The 15,601-nt window shown below is 43.1% G+C and overlaps 2 protein-coding genes across 6 annotated transcripts in view; one reads left to right on the top strand and one right to left on the bottom strand.

Moving 5' to 3' along the window:
• Nucleotides 1–563: 563 nt before the first annotated feature.
• LOC115766895 (flotillin-2) overlaps nucleotides 564–15,601 on the bottom strand; it is a 119,560-nt gene continuing 104,522 nt past the window's right edge. For 2 of the 5 annotated variants that reach the window (XM_030710969.1, XM_030710967.1), the window contains exons 3-7: nucleotides 8,705–8,892; nucleotides 6,091–6,229; nucleotides 2,581–3,148; nucleotides 1,993–2,176; nucleotides 564–1,921 (exon numbers count right to left, since the gene is read on the bottom strand). In XM_030710969.1, coding sequence (XP_030566829.1) covers nucleotides 1,742–1,921; nucleotides 1,993–2,176; nucleotides 2,581–3,148; nucleotides 6,091–6,229; nucleotides 8,705–8,892 — 1,259 coding nt within the window. In that variant the 3' untranslated portion in view covers nucleotides 564–1,741. Of the gene's footprint in view, nucleotides 1,922–1,992; nucleotides 2,177–2,580; nucleotides 3,173–3,252; nucleotides 4,320–6,090; nucleotides 6,230–8,704; nucleotides 8,893–15,601 lie in introns of those variants that run through there. The other 3 variants (XM_030710970.1, XM_030710972.1, XM_030710971.1) reach the window with 3 other exon arrangements.
• Nucleotides 10,099–15,088, top strand: LOC115766890 (glucose dehydrogenase [FAD, quinone]). Its single transcript, XM_030710963.1, has 3 exons — nucleotides 10,099–10,193; nucleotides 12,379–12,830; nucleotides 13,507–15,088. The coding sequence occupies exons 2-3, from the start codon at nucleotides 12,449–12,451 to the stop codon at nucleotides 15,003–15,005; spliced, it is 1,881 nt and encodes a 626-aa protein (XP_030566823.1). The 5' UTR covers nucleotides 10,099–10,193; nucleotides 12,379–12,448; the 3' UTR covers nucleotides 15,006–15,088.

Raw genomic sequence — 15,601 nt, 5'->3', positions numbered from 1 at the left:
TCCTGCACCTTCAATTTACTATCGTACTCCAACTGAACAGTTTAGGCAGCTATAATACATTCAGATCCGACTTCATTTGACTGAGTTACAATCGTTTAAGATATCATTATAATTGTTCCTCGAAGTATTCTCCAATTTCGAACTATTTGGGAATCTTAGTTTCTAATTGCCTTGCAGCTCGTTAAATATTTGAAAGAATTGCAGAATTGCAGCCTTGTCTAATTATGCTAGAAAATCAAATTGTGTTAAAGCAAAATCAATCGAACTTAGATTTAGATTTCGCACAAATATCGTCTTTTGATAACTTCACAGAGTTATTTATTACTCGTTACAGGGGATAATGACAATATGTGGACTTACAAAATTGCTTTAACTAAATTTAAATTGTTTAAATTGATATTTTCTTATGTTTTTGTTATAATTTGTTGTTGTTGTAATTTTTGCTTAAGTTTTGCATTTTTGTTTTTTGTTTTTTTTTTTTGCTAAAAACTAAGAAACAATTTGTGAAATGTATTAAAAAATGGTGAGAGAATTTGTTACAAAAAAAATATATATATATAATAATAAATGTAAACAATATAAATGAATGTGCGTAATAAAAAGTAAACATTTTACAAAGAATTTGTAAAAATTCGAACGCATTTTGTGTGAGTGCGTGTGTGTGTGTGTGTGTGTGTGTGGAAGAGCGGCGGCGACAGAAGCGTCATAGTAAAAGTAGTGTTGTAAAGTGTGCACTGAACTAAGTGTGTGTAAGTGAAAGGTGTTGCCCGTTGTTTCCGTTTGGCACAGTGGGACGATGTCATTGCGATCGGGCAGTAATTGTAGTTTGACAGTGTTGCAAAGCAACAAATTCTTGCAGCTAGCAGTGTGGCAAGTGTTGCAATGCAACAACTTGTTGAAGCTCGCAGCACTGTTTCAGTTGATGCTCATGTTAAAGAAACGTTTTTTTTCTGGATGGTTTTGTGCGATTGTAGTTCAGCTTATGGACTAAATGGACAGCGATGACGACAAATACAAATACAAATACAAATACAAATACAGTTGCGAATGCAAATACAAATACACATGTTTGTGCATGTGTGTGTGTGTGTACGCATGTGAATATATATCTATATGTCTGTATATAAGTGTATCTATATGTAAGTAACTAACACACGGCACAATTAACTTTTGTTTACAAAATTTGTTTGTTGGTTTTTTTTTGTTTTTTTTTTGGTAATTTCTGCTTATTTATCGAGAAAAGGCCACAAAATGCGTTTGCGAATGCGTGCGAAATGCATTAATTTTATATATAAGCTTTAGCTTTAGCTGGATATCTGATTCCTTAACTGATTTATCCAACTATGCCCGGGCCAGGCCTTTTGCCGTCGTGTGGCACATACACACACTGACATACACATATATATATAATATCGGAGTACATTTTGCTATGTCTAGACATATATATATATATATAAATATATATCTATATATGTATATATATATATATATCTATACATGTAAGATTATCGTTCGATTCCCTTGATTTCTGATGCGCTCGCCAGCTCGCTCTAACAAATGCGTTCTCTCTCTTTCTCTCCGTTTCGCTCTTTCGCTCGTTCGCTCTCTCTTTCGTTCTCATTCTCGCTTTCGGTCAACTCCTCTCTCGTTCTGTCTCAGCTCCCTCTCTCATTTCCAGTTGCAATTCCTTTGGGGGTTACGTCGTCAATGCCATTTGCTGCACATCCCATTCGATTAGGTTTCACGCCTTGGCGCCGGGTATCTTGGCCAGCACCTTGGACAGATCCACCCCGGTCAGCGCATTGATCGAGGGCGGCAGCTGTGCCACGAGGCGTGTCACATCGTTGGTCACATTATCGTTGCCACCAATCAGCACAATCTCATCCGTCTTGGCCAATGGGGCGGCCACCTCGGCGGCAATCTGGAAGCGCATATCAAAGTTGATCAGTCTCTTCCGCACTTTCTCCCCCTCCCTCTCTCTCTCGCTCTTACCTTGGGCAACGACTCCAGCACTATATTCATGATGGCCGCATCGCCGTACTGCTTGTAGACATTCGCCTTCATACGCATGCGTTCCGCCTCCGCCTTACCCACCAGCTCAATGGCATGAGCCTCCGCGGAACCGATCTTCCGTATGCGCTCCGCCTCGGCCCGTGCACCCTCAATGGTCTGGCATCTGTGTTGAAGGGAAAGTGGAAATCGGAAATCGGTTAGCCAAAAGAATTACACATGCTGCTATAGCACTCTCTAGCAAGATCTAGAATGACCAAGCAAGGTTCGGCTCATGAGCCTGGTGATTCACATCTGTGAGGTCAGCTCTGTGTTCGAACCTGGGTTCGAGAGCTTATCCATGTCTTTATGAAAAGAATACAAAGTGCTTCCAGAAGGAAAGTTCTAAGCTGGATTTGGAAGTCTTGGAATAGGGACAAATCCGGGATTAACTCTGGCTCCTACTCAATTTGAGCTCAACAAATCTTCCATTTAATTTATTATACTAAGTTCTAAGCTGGACAACTGAATTTGAAAGTCCTGTAATTGAGATATAACCGGAATTAGCTCGTTCTTAGAGTGTTTACTTACTGCTTGCCCTGGGCAATGGTCTGGACGCGATACGACTCGGCCTCGGCTGGCAGCTTGACGGTGCCGATAAGTTCGCGATCCTTGCGCTGCACCTCCTGCGACTCGATCTCGATCTGTTTGCGCCGCTCGACAACCTCGATTTGGATCTCCTCGTTCCGGATGCGCTGGCGTATCTTGGCCGCCTGGAGTTCGTAGGCCAGCTGGGACTCGGCCTTGGCCGTGTTGATCTCCTGATCGAAATTGGCCTTCTGCAGCTTGTACATGCGCGTATTGTCCTCGATCTTGGTGTCCGTCGAGTACTTCACATCCATGGCGCTCTTCTCGCACTCGGCCTCCCGAATGCCGGCATCACGATTTGCCTCCGCAACGCCTGCATCGGCATCCCGCTTAACCACAGCGGTCTGGGCCTTGCCCAGCGAGGCCAGATACTGCACATCGTCGTAGACGTCCTTGATGGTAAAGGACAAGATCTCGATGCCCATGCGGCCGACATCAGGTGCGGCCACCTCGCGCACCAGAGCTGCGAACTGGTCGCGATCTTTGTAGACCTCCTCGACTGTAAGCGTTCCTATAAAGCGAAACAGCGATAGAGTATGAGAAGGTGAGAGTGAGAGAGACAGGGCGACACATCAATCAATTGGCAGTGACAGGTCTCAGCTGCGCAAGCCGCTTACCGTCTAACCACCAGCCAGGTAATGCCCACAATCATGACCACCTTGAAGGTGCCCATCCATACCATAGACATGGCTCTGATCGTTTAGGCCCAGTTAGTCCCCCAGTTGAGTCCCCCAAAGCGGGCAAGTTTGTACTGACGGCGGCGAGCACGCCTAATAACTGTTTTAATCTAGCCACACGCTGTTCACTCGAATGTTCTTCTTCTTCTTCTTCTTCTTCTTCTTGCCCTGGACTTTTAATTAAAACATTTCCTATTACTCTTGACGTCATTGGCGCAGTCTTATCGGCCCAGTCTTGGGCTTATCAGCGCACGTCACGTCCAAAGCTTTTCACGCACGCACACACTTGTCTAGAAAGATGCTTAAAGCTTGCACCCTTGAGCTTTGGTCAGAGCGAGATAAGCACAGGGCTCTCTCTCTCTCTCTCTCTCTTAAAAGCTTTAATTCATGCTCTTCAACATTTGTCAGAGCGAGCTAGATGCGCTGATAAGCTTTAATATTCATTAATATGAAGTAAGCATAATTTGCCTTGTTTTAAGTTAGATACTCTTAAAATTCAGTTGAGCACAAATACACAAAATAGTTCTCGGATCTGCAACATTTTTGCTTGCGGCTTTCGAGCTCAAAAAATTGGTTTCTTTAGCCATTTTTGTAGGTTTCTAGAAAAAGTTTGTTATTAATTTAACTTTTTGTAGTAATGCAATACTAAAATTCTTATGGCTTGACTTTTTTCCCTTAGGTGGCAACTCTGCTTTTTGATTTTCGGCTATTTATTACAAGATTAAGTTGCATTTCCGTGCTTAATGTCTGAAGCTTAAGGTATTTAGTTTGTTGTATTTTGCTAGAGAAGAGTTGCCAACTTGCTTGAGAAGAGTTGCCACCTGTGGCACAGAAAGTTATTGCCACAAGCATCTAGAACTCAGGCATATATATGTAGACACATAGACATATTTTCAAATATTTGCAGGCACTGCAAGATATCGTTAAGTTGCCTTTGCCTTAACAGATATGTCAGTATCAAGACTTGAAGCTGAAGTAAGTATATTTACTTTAGATAGTAGCTACACTATTTTAATGGGACTCCAAGTAATATGTTCCCAAGACTTGCATTTAATCTAAGTATACCTATAAATATAGATATTGATCGTTTGTTTCAGTTATCAATTATATTCTTTGACAATCGATTTTTCTATATATATATATATATCTTAAATTTCTGAATAGTTATCAATTCGTTTCCTTGACACTATATTTTGCTTTTCCATTCAAGCCTTTCAACACAAAACCTGATGACATATACTCAGTTAACCTTCCATTTGGCTGATACGGAAATTGGTTTGGTTTCTCAAACTACATATTCCAGCTGAATTAAGTATTCAGATATCTAGAGTTATGCCCCAAGCAAGTTCAAGGTCAAGAACAAAACACACACACACACACACACACCGGCTGTGCCGTTCACACGCGATTCCATTGAATGTTAGCTAAACGACCTATTGGGGGCGGGAAGGGGCGTGCCAGGCCGGGTCAGTTGACTGTGCGTCTGGCTATATGGCTATATACTTGAGACCCGCTCGAAGACGTCGCGACCGACGCGTTGCTCGACGCGCTTACAACTGACATAAAAAGTAATACAAAAGAAGAGAAATACAAAATTACTTAAGCCGAGAGAGCGGGCCGACTAAACTAATTGAATTTGTGAACGTGTGTTGTACAAATGGAAATCGCCTTGAGAATGAGATATATACCGAGCTATATAGCTATATGCCGACAATAACGAATAACAGCTATATAGCGATTATGGCGCCAGGGTTCCAGCGAGTCGAGCCAAGCCGCAATTATGCGCATTCATGAGTGCCATTTGGTGTGATTCGAATAACACTCACAGTTCGGTTGAATGCACTCGTAAAACCATTCAAGTTCAGTTTGATTAGTGTAATCAATTGGCAGCCAAGGCCAACTCGCGTTATATAACTTGATCAGAAGCTGATGATGTTAGACTTGAGACCCAATGAATCCACTCAATATTTAATGATTCAACTGTTCTAATCAACAGCTACTCGAAAAGCTCAAGTGGTTTTGAGCGTAATGAATGCAAATGAGCGAGCTCTACATCAGCGAATTGTTATCTAGGTATTAGATCTCAACTCATCTGGGAACTGACCTGAGTCAAGTATTTTCGGATGAGTCAATAATAAGTACTTGTGTTTCCCCCGTTGTGGGTGAAAGGCTCAAAAAGAGTGAAACACGTGTTGAATAAATTTCCACAAAGATATTTGAAAAAGAGTTATAAACATTCACACGAGCTCTTTCCGCCAAATTTCGCTCTTATGCTCTTATGTTTATTATCAATCACTTACTCGATCAATCAGCCGGTCAGAATAGCATATGTATACATTTTTATATCTTCTAGGTCAATGTAAAGGACCATCAATCACCATCAATCATGAGTAACTGACTACTCTATATGCCAGTCAAATATATATCATCAATCATTGTATCAATCCGTCAGTCACTCAGTCGGTAATTTGTAAATATATATATTTCTTGCTCTCACGTTTACCATCAATCACTCTGCCAGTCGTTCAATCAGCCAATAATATATATTTCTATTTTTTCAAGCTTCCTAGCTCTGCTGTTAATTATCAATCACTAATTCAGTCAATCAATCAATCAATCAATAAACTATATATATTTTTCGTGCTTTCTAGCTATTATGTCATCAATCACTGATTCAACCAATCCGTCAATCATATATTTTGTTACTAGCCTTTCTTCTGATCATCAATCAGTCAGTCAGAATTAAACACATTTATATTTATATATTATATCTTACCCAATATGGCGCGAAGGTGTCCCTCCAGGGTTTGCAAAATGGTTTGCTTAATCTCCTTGACGCTCTTGCCCAGGAATTGCTCGCTGGCTGTGCCCAGCAGCTCGTCGGCCTGATGATGAAAATAATAAACATTCATCATCTGTGCGTGTGTGCGTGTGTGTGTGTGTGTGTGTGTATTTGTGTGTGCACGTGTGTATATGCGTGTGAGTGTATAGTGATGTTGTTGGATGTGTACGTGTGTGTGTTTGGGTAGGCGAATGATTGGTTAGATGGGTTGATGTAAGTGTTATTCATTAATTGGTATTTGTTGATCAACACGGCACACAGACAGAAAGAGATAGGATAGAGAGAGAGAGAGAGAGAGAGAGAGAAAGTGACACAGACAGAGCAGCACAGCAGCCACAGCGGAAGTTGATGATCCAAAGCCACAGCCAAATAAATGAGTAGTTTTGTGTAATTGTTGAATAGTTATCGGGTATTTATCGAGTAGTTTTTGATTAGTTTGAGGAATTGTGATTAATATGGACCAAAACACACACACACAGAGGCACACGCACACACGAGCACACATTGAGCGTTGCCAACAGTAACCATAACAGTAACCATAACAGTAACCGTAACATTAACAGTAACATTAGCAGTAACATTAGCAGACGTTTGGCAGTAGGCGTAATTCAATCAGATGATGTTGTTGGTTAAGATTATTATATATTAGATATTTTGTTTTTTTTTTGTCAAGCGATTTGTTAATTTTGATTTGTTATCATTTACAGTTGAGTTTTTTTTAGTCGGATTCGTTTGATGAGTTGAGTTGATTCGAGGCGAGTTGAGTTGAGTTGATTGGAGTTTGATTCGAGCGATTCGAGCGCAGGGTAAGTGGTTGGTAAAAGAAAGTAGAGAAAAGGTAAAAAAAACACAAATGTCAACAAATTTCGACTGTTATATATATGTATACACTGTAGACTCCATTGAATTAAGCTAGGCACGAGTATACTCTAAAATGAATGAATCAATACTGGCTAACTATGTGTTACAAATCATAATTCAATATTCAAACGACAAACATGCAGCAAATAATATGGCAGCTAAAAACAGGACTTTCGAGTTCAGATCTCTGAGTTCCGATTCAAATGTGTGCACGTGTTGTGTGTGTGCGTGTGTGTATGGATGAGTAAGTGTGTGAGTGAGTCATTTCTGCAAAATTGATCAACCAAACCGAATCGAAAGGAAAATATAGCAGAATAACAAGAAGAAGAAATGATGTAAACGCAATAAACATACCTCGTTGTTAGCATAATCATTATTTTTATACGAAGATGACTGTAATAATGAAATGAAATAATTAAGTAAGAACATAATTTCGAATCATTGATCCAAATAGGCTCAACTTTGCGAATCAAATCGTAAGTGAAACACAATAACTAATATCTGAAAGGCGAGCGTGTGTGCGATTACGTATGTGAGCATAAATAATAATCTATCGAATACAATCGATTCGATTCACAGCCACTGTGAATGGTTGATTCGTAGGTACTGTGATTTTTGATTCACGCTGAACATAATACGAAATATGTACTTCAAATAGCCCTGATGCTAATGCGTCAAATACAACAATGCGAAATGTAATTCAATTCACAGCTGCTGTGAATGTGTGAATCTGTGTGAAGAATGATTCAAATGTGTTGCACTCCTAGCAGGAGTTTGTTTACGGTACAACAATGAATCAGTTCACAGCTACTGTGAATGAATGAATCATTTGCTAAAGCTCCGAACTATGATTGAAATGTGCTGGTCCTAGTTCATGGTGCATATTTCAAAGTGTGATTCGAATCACAGCTACTGTGATTCCTCATGCAAATGCGTTGCTCCGATTATTCTTAGCTTATTTACAGCAATACTTGAAATGACTGTGCGACAAATGATTCACAGCGACTGTGATTACTGTGAATGTTGTGCATAAGAGATATAGTACGAGTCACAAGAATGACTCAAACGCTTTACTCGAAACTATGTGAACTGTGTCGACTGAGTTTTGTGTGAAACTAAAGAATTTTGACAAATTTATGATTCATTCTAAACTTACTTTTGATGGATCAGATCTAATTCGCTTGCAAGGCTAAATATAATTGAATTGAATTTGTTTTTGTGTTTTTTTTTTTGTTAGGGGGAGGGGGTTCGGAAAATGTTAAAACATACATAAAACAAAACAAAATAGCTAAATGGGATTAAAATAGGTGTCAATATATTTATATAATATTCATTGAAAATAAGTTACATTTGCTCAAAGGAAGCCAAATTTCAGACGCGTTTCTACGTAGCTACCAAAATGCATGCCAAATACAAGAGTTCAGATAGGTAATTAACTATACGATATACGATATACGATATACGATATACGATATACGATATACGATATACATATATGTATATATATGCATATAAATATCTGTAGAATAGGGGGGGAGAGGCGCATAAATAGAAGCTAGAAAACTTGCATAACATAACTGAAAAGCTGCAACAATACTTCTCTCACTTTGGAGAGTTGCTAGGATACTCGATGAAGGTTGACTAAGAAGAAATTGCGGCTAAAGCTGGCGCCCGCCCGCCCACATACCTTCATGATCTTGCACTGGGCCACGCCCGTCACGGTCAGCGGCACGCCCTGAGCCGTCTCCACGTTCTCGCACAACGGATCCAGTGTCATCACATTCAGCGAGAGCCGCTGCACGTCCGTCACCAGCCACCAGGCCCAGGCCCAGCCGCCGACGATCGTTCGCTTCTTCGTCGAGCCGCAGCAGCCACCTGCAAGAAGAGAGCGAGAGCGAGAGAGAGAGAGTGAGTGAGAGAAGGGTGAGTGTGTGAGTTATTATTTAATAGTGCAGGCAATTTAGCCTTTTTAAAGCTAAATTTGCAAATGCACATGATATCATAATAGAATATTATATAAGTATTAATATTATATAATATATTAAAACACAGTATTTCAGTGTTTATAAACCTATTAAATTTACTTAAAAAAGTGTTGGTAAAATTTTAATTTTTTTTAATTGTTACTTTTGTATAACATATGTATACAAAATAAGCATTTCGACAGTACTATGAGAACTAAACATTAAAAATAAGTATACAAAAGAAAAAATAAGACGAAATATTTTTGACTTGCAACTAATAAACTTTTCATATTTAATTACAATATATTATATTTATTAAAGATGTGAGGTCTAAAACTTCCAGCGACTTGAAACATATCAACTGCCACAGAAAGCTACATTTTACAGGGTATAGCAATAGTCTGTCTGCGCTTTAAGCCACACTTAGCCGTTTTAACGCTAACAATTTGGCTACTTGCCGCTCGGTGAGCACTGCTGACGTCATTGGGGCAGGCCAGGTCTCTGCTGAACTGAAGCTGACCCACAAATGTCGCACGCATTTTTTTTTGGCTAGGGGCGCAGCGTCGTTGTGGCTTATATAGTAAGAGTGAAAGCATTTCGCTGTCGCCAAAGCTCTGCGCGCGTGTGTGTGTGTGTGTGTGTGTGTGGGCTGTCTACGTGCCGGCAAACACGTCACGGCGCGTCAAAGAGTTGATGGATGAGCAGGTATTGGGCCAAGAGGGTCGGCAAGAGCCGCCAAACAGGAAGCGATTGGCCATTTGAAGTGCCAGCTAACGGGTCAATTCGCCAGCTGCACACAGCAACACAACAGCACGCCGCTGCCCGTTGGCGTCGCTGCCGCCGCCGGCAAGCCCACTGCGCAAAGCCAAAGGGCAGCGCGATGGCTGCGCAGCCGCAAAGGCGCACACGAACAAGCTTCGACTGTGCGCCTATGTGTGTGTGAGAGAGAGAGAGAGAGAAAGAGAGCGTTTTGGAGTGGCCATTTCTAGCTGTGGCTGTTTGGGCTCCGTTTTATTGCCTCAATGCCTCAGTTGCCCAGCGAACGTCGCAGCGCGCGGCCGCAGTTACCGCACAGAAAGAAAGTGTTAAAGAAAGCGTTCAAAAAAGCTTACCCATTCGAACGAACGCAGGCTTAAAGTGTGAGCAAAAGCAAAAGGCAAAGGCAGCAGCAAGCAAAAGCTTTGATTCCTTTGACAGAGTTTCAAAGCGCAAGTGAGTAAAAAGCAGGGCAACTTATAAGTACACATGTGTGTGTGTGTGTGTGTGCGCGCGCGTAAACAAACACAATCAGAATGCAAAAGTGTGCCAACGCCAAAAAGAAATCAAAGTCAACAAAAGCAGCGACGGCGGCAGCAACAGCAACAACAAGGCACGCGCAGAAAACAAAATTCTAAGCCGACGCTTGCGTAGCGGCAGCAGCGACAGCGACAGCGACAGCGACGCCTACGCCAGAGAAGCTTTCTCAACGAAAGTGATTCATAGTCGCTTCGTTAAGTGTTCGTTGTGATAACTGTAACTGTTGTTGTTGTTGTTGTTGCTGTTGCTGTTATGCATTTCTCTTTAGCGCTGTGTGCTCAACTATTTAGCGGCTATTCGCATGCTGCTGCTGACTGCACAAAAGCTGCGCTGCCGCTGTTGCTGCCGCTGCGGCTGCTGTGCTTTTTTTTTTTTGTATTTTTCGCTGGTACCTTGAACTTGAGCAGCGCTGCGCGCATTCAACTCGGCGCGGTGGCAACCTGTTTGCAACAACAAGTTTGTAATTGCGACTACAACAACAACAACAACAACAAGAGCTTTGGCTAGTGCTGCCACAGTTAGCGGTTAGTTTAGCTCGAAGCTAGCCAAAGATTATGCAAAGTCAGCGACAGGAAACGTTTTTGGCATTCCACAAGTGCAGCGCCTAGCGCTAGGGCGGCTTGCCACGCCTCGTTGCAAGCGCAACAAACTGGTTGCATGCACACACACATACACATATGCGCACATGCATACATATATTTGTATGTGTGCACTAACAACAATTGTTGCCTGGCTTATTGACCAGAAATAATGGAGTGAAAAGCGGCATTCGCTGGGTTTTTTTTTTATTTGTTATTTATCTTCTTCTTCTTCTTTTTTTGAGGTTTTATAATAGCCAGCAAAGATTTCACTTTTATGCGGGAGGCCTTTTACCCCAACTCCGACTCCAACTCCAACTCCGCTGGCTTCAGCTGTGCAACACGTGCAACAATAGCCCGTTGTTTCCCTTATTAAATCAAATGTAATGTTTTCCATGTTCATCGCTGAGAGATTTACAAAAAAACTAATATATTACTTTCGGGTTATTGACAGCTCTTTGAAAATATTGACAAATTAGCTAGGAAGTAGTCATTCCTGTCGTAAAAGTATCTCCCAGGCGACACCTCTTCCTAGCTTTTGTTTCCCAATGTGATCTCTATTTTATGTATCGCCTATGTATCTCCCAGGCGACACCTCCTCCTAGCTGTCGCACACTTCGCTTTTCGTTTCCCAATGTGATCTCTATTTTATGTATCGCCAATGTATCTTCCAGGCGACACCTCTTCCTAGCTTTTGTTTCCCAATGCAATCTCTATTTTATGTATCGCGAATGTATCTCCCAGGCGAAGCCTATTTCTATTTTTCTAATGAAATCTTTCTAAATGGAATCTCTTTTTGATGTATCGTTAATATATCTCCCAGGCGACACCTATTCCTAACTCTCAGACATCACGTCTTTCGTTTCTCAATATGATCAGATCACGCACCCTGTTTCCCAAAGTTATCTCTATCGTATCGCTAATGTATCTTCCAGGCGACACTGTTGCATAATGTCTCTGCGAATGCATTGCCCATTTCCTGATGATTCACTTTCGCTAGATTCTTTGACAAACTAAAGGAATGAATATCGCTAGAAGATGCAAAAGCGATAAAAGCGCGATACTCGGCGATAGATTCACCTGCCAGAATCCCATTCTCATTCCTTCCATCTAGCTAAATGATGAGGTTAAGTTATCAAGCTTTCACACACGTGCGCTGCATACGTGAGAGCTTTCGTAGAATCAATAGAGCTTTCGCGCTGACTAGAACTAGTCCATTGAGGTTAAGTTGAAGGCTCGTTAAATTTGAAACTCCATGCAGATCGTTTGGCTCTGATAAGCGAGTCGGGCGTGTTGTAATGCCCCGTTGGGCAAATGGATGGGGTATGCATGACAAACGGCAGCCGCGATCGGGTTACGAAATCGCCGAAATGCGGCAAGTTCGTGATCGAAATGTTGAGGCGCGTGAAAAGCTGCGTCCCCAAAGCAAGCGAATCGCCTAACCCGATTACATACATTACAAACGTGACTTTTCATGACATATTCATCGTGTTTTTGTTGCTGTTGCTGTTGCTGTTTTGCAGACACGTCGCGCATTGGAAGATCGCCATCGCTTGACTTGGACACAGCTTGATCGAAGGAAGGCTTCCAGCGATGAGCTCGGCTATTGTGGGCGCTGCCTCGGCGATCGGTGGCGCGGTGACGGCGGCAACCAGCAACAGTTGGTTCATACCCATGCTTATGGCAGCGGTGGCCTATTTCCAGTACGAGGAGATCATGGATCCCGAGTCGAAGCCCAGCGATGTCAGCAGCGATGACATACTGGATCACTACGATTTCATAGTGATAGGCGCCGGCTCAGCCGGCGCTGTCGTAGCCAATCGCTTGACCGAGGTGGAGAACTGGAATGTGCTTCTGCTCGAGGCGGGCGGCGATGAGACGGAACTGACGGATGTGCCCCTCATGGCCGGGTATTTGCAGCTCTCCAAGATTGATTGGCAGTACAAGACGGAGCCATCGGGCAAATCATGTTTGGGTAAGCCTGTTGAACTGGACCTTCTACAGAAGTGCCTCTTACTGACCTATGTTCCTCCAAGGCTCTAAGAGTTTTCCTCTTAGTTCTCCAACCTTTACGCTACCTTTACAATTTCTTGCTGAGGAATTTCACCCTGCAGGCACTTTCCCTACAAGGTTTCTTTCCAAAAGGGTATTCCTGTAAGATTCTCCACCAAGTTAGTGCCGACAAAGAGGATTTCCTTGCAAAGCAATCGCTGCAGGATTCGCTCCTTAAAGATATTTGCCTTAAGCAAGTCATATTTAATGTCTTTTCCAAGTTTTCTTTCTTTAACTATATCATCAGGGGTATTCCTCAATAAGAAGAGGCAACCTTTCCCTTTTAGCAATCGAATGATGTTTTTTTAAATTCCTTTCTAAAGAGACTTCCAATAATGTACTCTCTTTGCATTCACTGCTAAGATTTTTTGCAAGAATTTCAATTTTAAGCTTGTTCCTTGAAGAAGGGTTTCCCTTCCAAGGAGCTCCCTCTTAAAGGTATTCCTCAAAAAGAACTCTCTCTCGTGGTAAGAGGCTTCTCATAAGATGTCTTTGTTAAGTTTTGTTTCTAAGAACTTACTTTAAGGTCCATCCTAAGGTAGTTATCCCCAAGGAATTTCCATTCAAAGAGCATCCTTCTAACAATCTGCTTCTTACAGCTATGCAAGGCGGACGCTGCAACTGGCCCAGGGGCAAGGTTTTGGGTGGCAGCTCCGTGCTAAATTACATGCTCTATTTGCGCGGATCGAAGCACGACTATGACAACTGGGAGGCGCTGGGCAATCCCAGCTGGTCGTATCGCGATGCCCTGTACTATTTCAAGAAGTCGGAGGATAATACCAATCCGTACTTGGCCAGCACGCCCTATCATGCCACGGGCGGCTATTTGACGGTGGGCGAGGCACCCTACCATACGCCGCTGGCGGCCAGCTTTGTGGAGGCGGGCGTGGAGATGGGCTACGACAATCGCGATTTGAATGGCGAGAAAATGACGGGCTTTATGATTGCCCAGGGCACCACAAGGCGTGGCTCGCGCTGCTCCACCTCCAAGGCGTTCCTCCGTCCGGCCCGACTGCGTCCCAATCTGCACATCTCGATGAACTCGCATGTGACGCGCATTATGATCGATCCGGTCAGCAAGCTGGCATTCGGCGTCGAGTTTGTCAAGGACCAGAAGCTCTACCATGTACGTGCCACCAAGGAGGTCGTCCTCTCCGGCGGCTCGGTGAACAGTCCCCAGCTCTTGATGCTCAGCGGCGTGGGCCCGCGCAAGCAACTGGCCAAGCATCGCATACCGCTCATCAAGGAGCTGAGCGTGGGCGAGAATCTGCAGGATCACATCGGTCTGGGCGGGCTCACGTTTCTGGTCAATCAGCCGGTTTCCATAGTGGAGAATCGCTTTCACACCATGTCCACGGTGCTGCAGTATGCGGTTTTCGGCCAGGGTCCGCTCACCATTCTGGGCGGCGTCGAGGGTCTCGCCTATGTGAATACCAAGTATGCGAACAGCTCGCTGGACTGGCCGGACATAGAGTTCCATTTTGTGTCCGGCTCGACCAACTCCGATGGCGGTTCGCAGCTGCGCAAGGCGCATGGCCTGACGGACGCCTTCTATCGGTCCGTGTTCGAGCCGATTAACAATCGGGATGCCTGGAGCATAATACCGATGCTGTTGCGTCCACGCAGCACGGGCAGCATCAAGCTGCGCAGCAGCAATCCCTTCGACTATCCATACATCTTTCCCAACTATCTGGCGGATGAGTTCGACCTGAAGACCCTCATCGAGGGCGTCAAGGTCGCCGTCGCGCTCTCCCGCACCAAGGCGATGCAGCGCTTCGGCTCCCGGCTCTCGAGCATACGCTGGCCGGGCTGCGAGCAGCTGCCTCCGTTCACGGACAGCTACTGGGAGTGCATGGTCCGGCGATATACATCGACCATCTATCATCCCGTCGGCACCTGCAAAATGGGACCCTACTGGGACAAGGATGCGGTCGTCGATGCCAAGCTCCGGGTCTACGGCATCCGTGGACTGCGCGTCATCGATGCCAGCATCATGCCCAAGCTGGTCTCGGCCAATACGAATGCGCCGGTGATCATGATCGCCGAGAAGGGCAGCGATATGATCAAGGAGTTCTGGATCAAGAATACAATAGTCTGATAAGCCAAACTTCAACTGTGCGTCTACGAGTATGTGTTTGTATCTGTGTGTGTGTGCGTGTGTGTGTGTGTTTGTATCTGTGTGTGAGTCCGTGTATTTATATTGTTTATTTTTTTTTTTGTGCTCTTAGACTTAATGCAAGTTCTTTATTAATAGTTTTTTTTTTGTTATTCATAAGCAAATTGTATGTATTTATTGTAACTGAACGAAACATCGAACCAGCGTCCATTAAAATGAGTATTTCACTGAATTTGAGGTTTGAAATGCGTACGACAATCCAATTCGAAGGTAGCATAAGCTTATATATACCTGATCAGCATTAACAGCCGTGTCGATATAGTTCCTCCACCACAATATCATATGGCTCTTGTATAAACAATTTCTTTGTTCTTATTAAACTTTACGCACAAGTTCGAACATGCCCCAACATGGACTGGCATATCGTTTAGTTCTATAGAAGGAATCGGAGTCCGAACAAATTTCTTTCGCACTAGGGTTTTTGTATATCATATAAAGCTGACTCTTATGCCTTGTTATATTCTTCATTCTTATTATAATTATTGCTATCAATATTAATAAGTATTATAACCAGCATC

The sequence above is a fragment of the Drosophila novamexicana genome, unplaced genomic scaffold (genome assembly GCF_003285875.2).
Source record: "Drosophila novamexicana strain 15010-1031.04,08,12 unplaced genomic scaffold, DnovRS2.1 tig00001270-arrow-arrow-pilon, whole genome shotgun sequence".
Taxonomy (NCBI): domain Eukaryota; kingdom Metazoa; phylum Arthropoda; class Insecta; order Diptera; family Drosophilidae; genus Drosophila; species Drosophila novamexicana.
This window is presented reverse-complemented; position numbering and strand designations above follow the sequence as displayed.

What these genes read in the sequence shown, in the direction of transcription:
- LOC115766890 (XM_030710963.1), top strand. Translation starts at nt 12,449, where the DNA reads ATGAGCTCGGCTATTGTGGGCGCTGCCTCGGCGATCGGTGGCGCGGTG. An exon ending in ATCGGGCAAATCATGTTTGG is followed by an intron (nt 12,831 to 13,506) that starts GTAAGCCTGTTG and finishes TGCTTCTTACAG; the next exon opens with CTATGCAAGGCGGACGCTGC.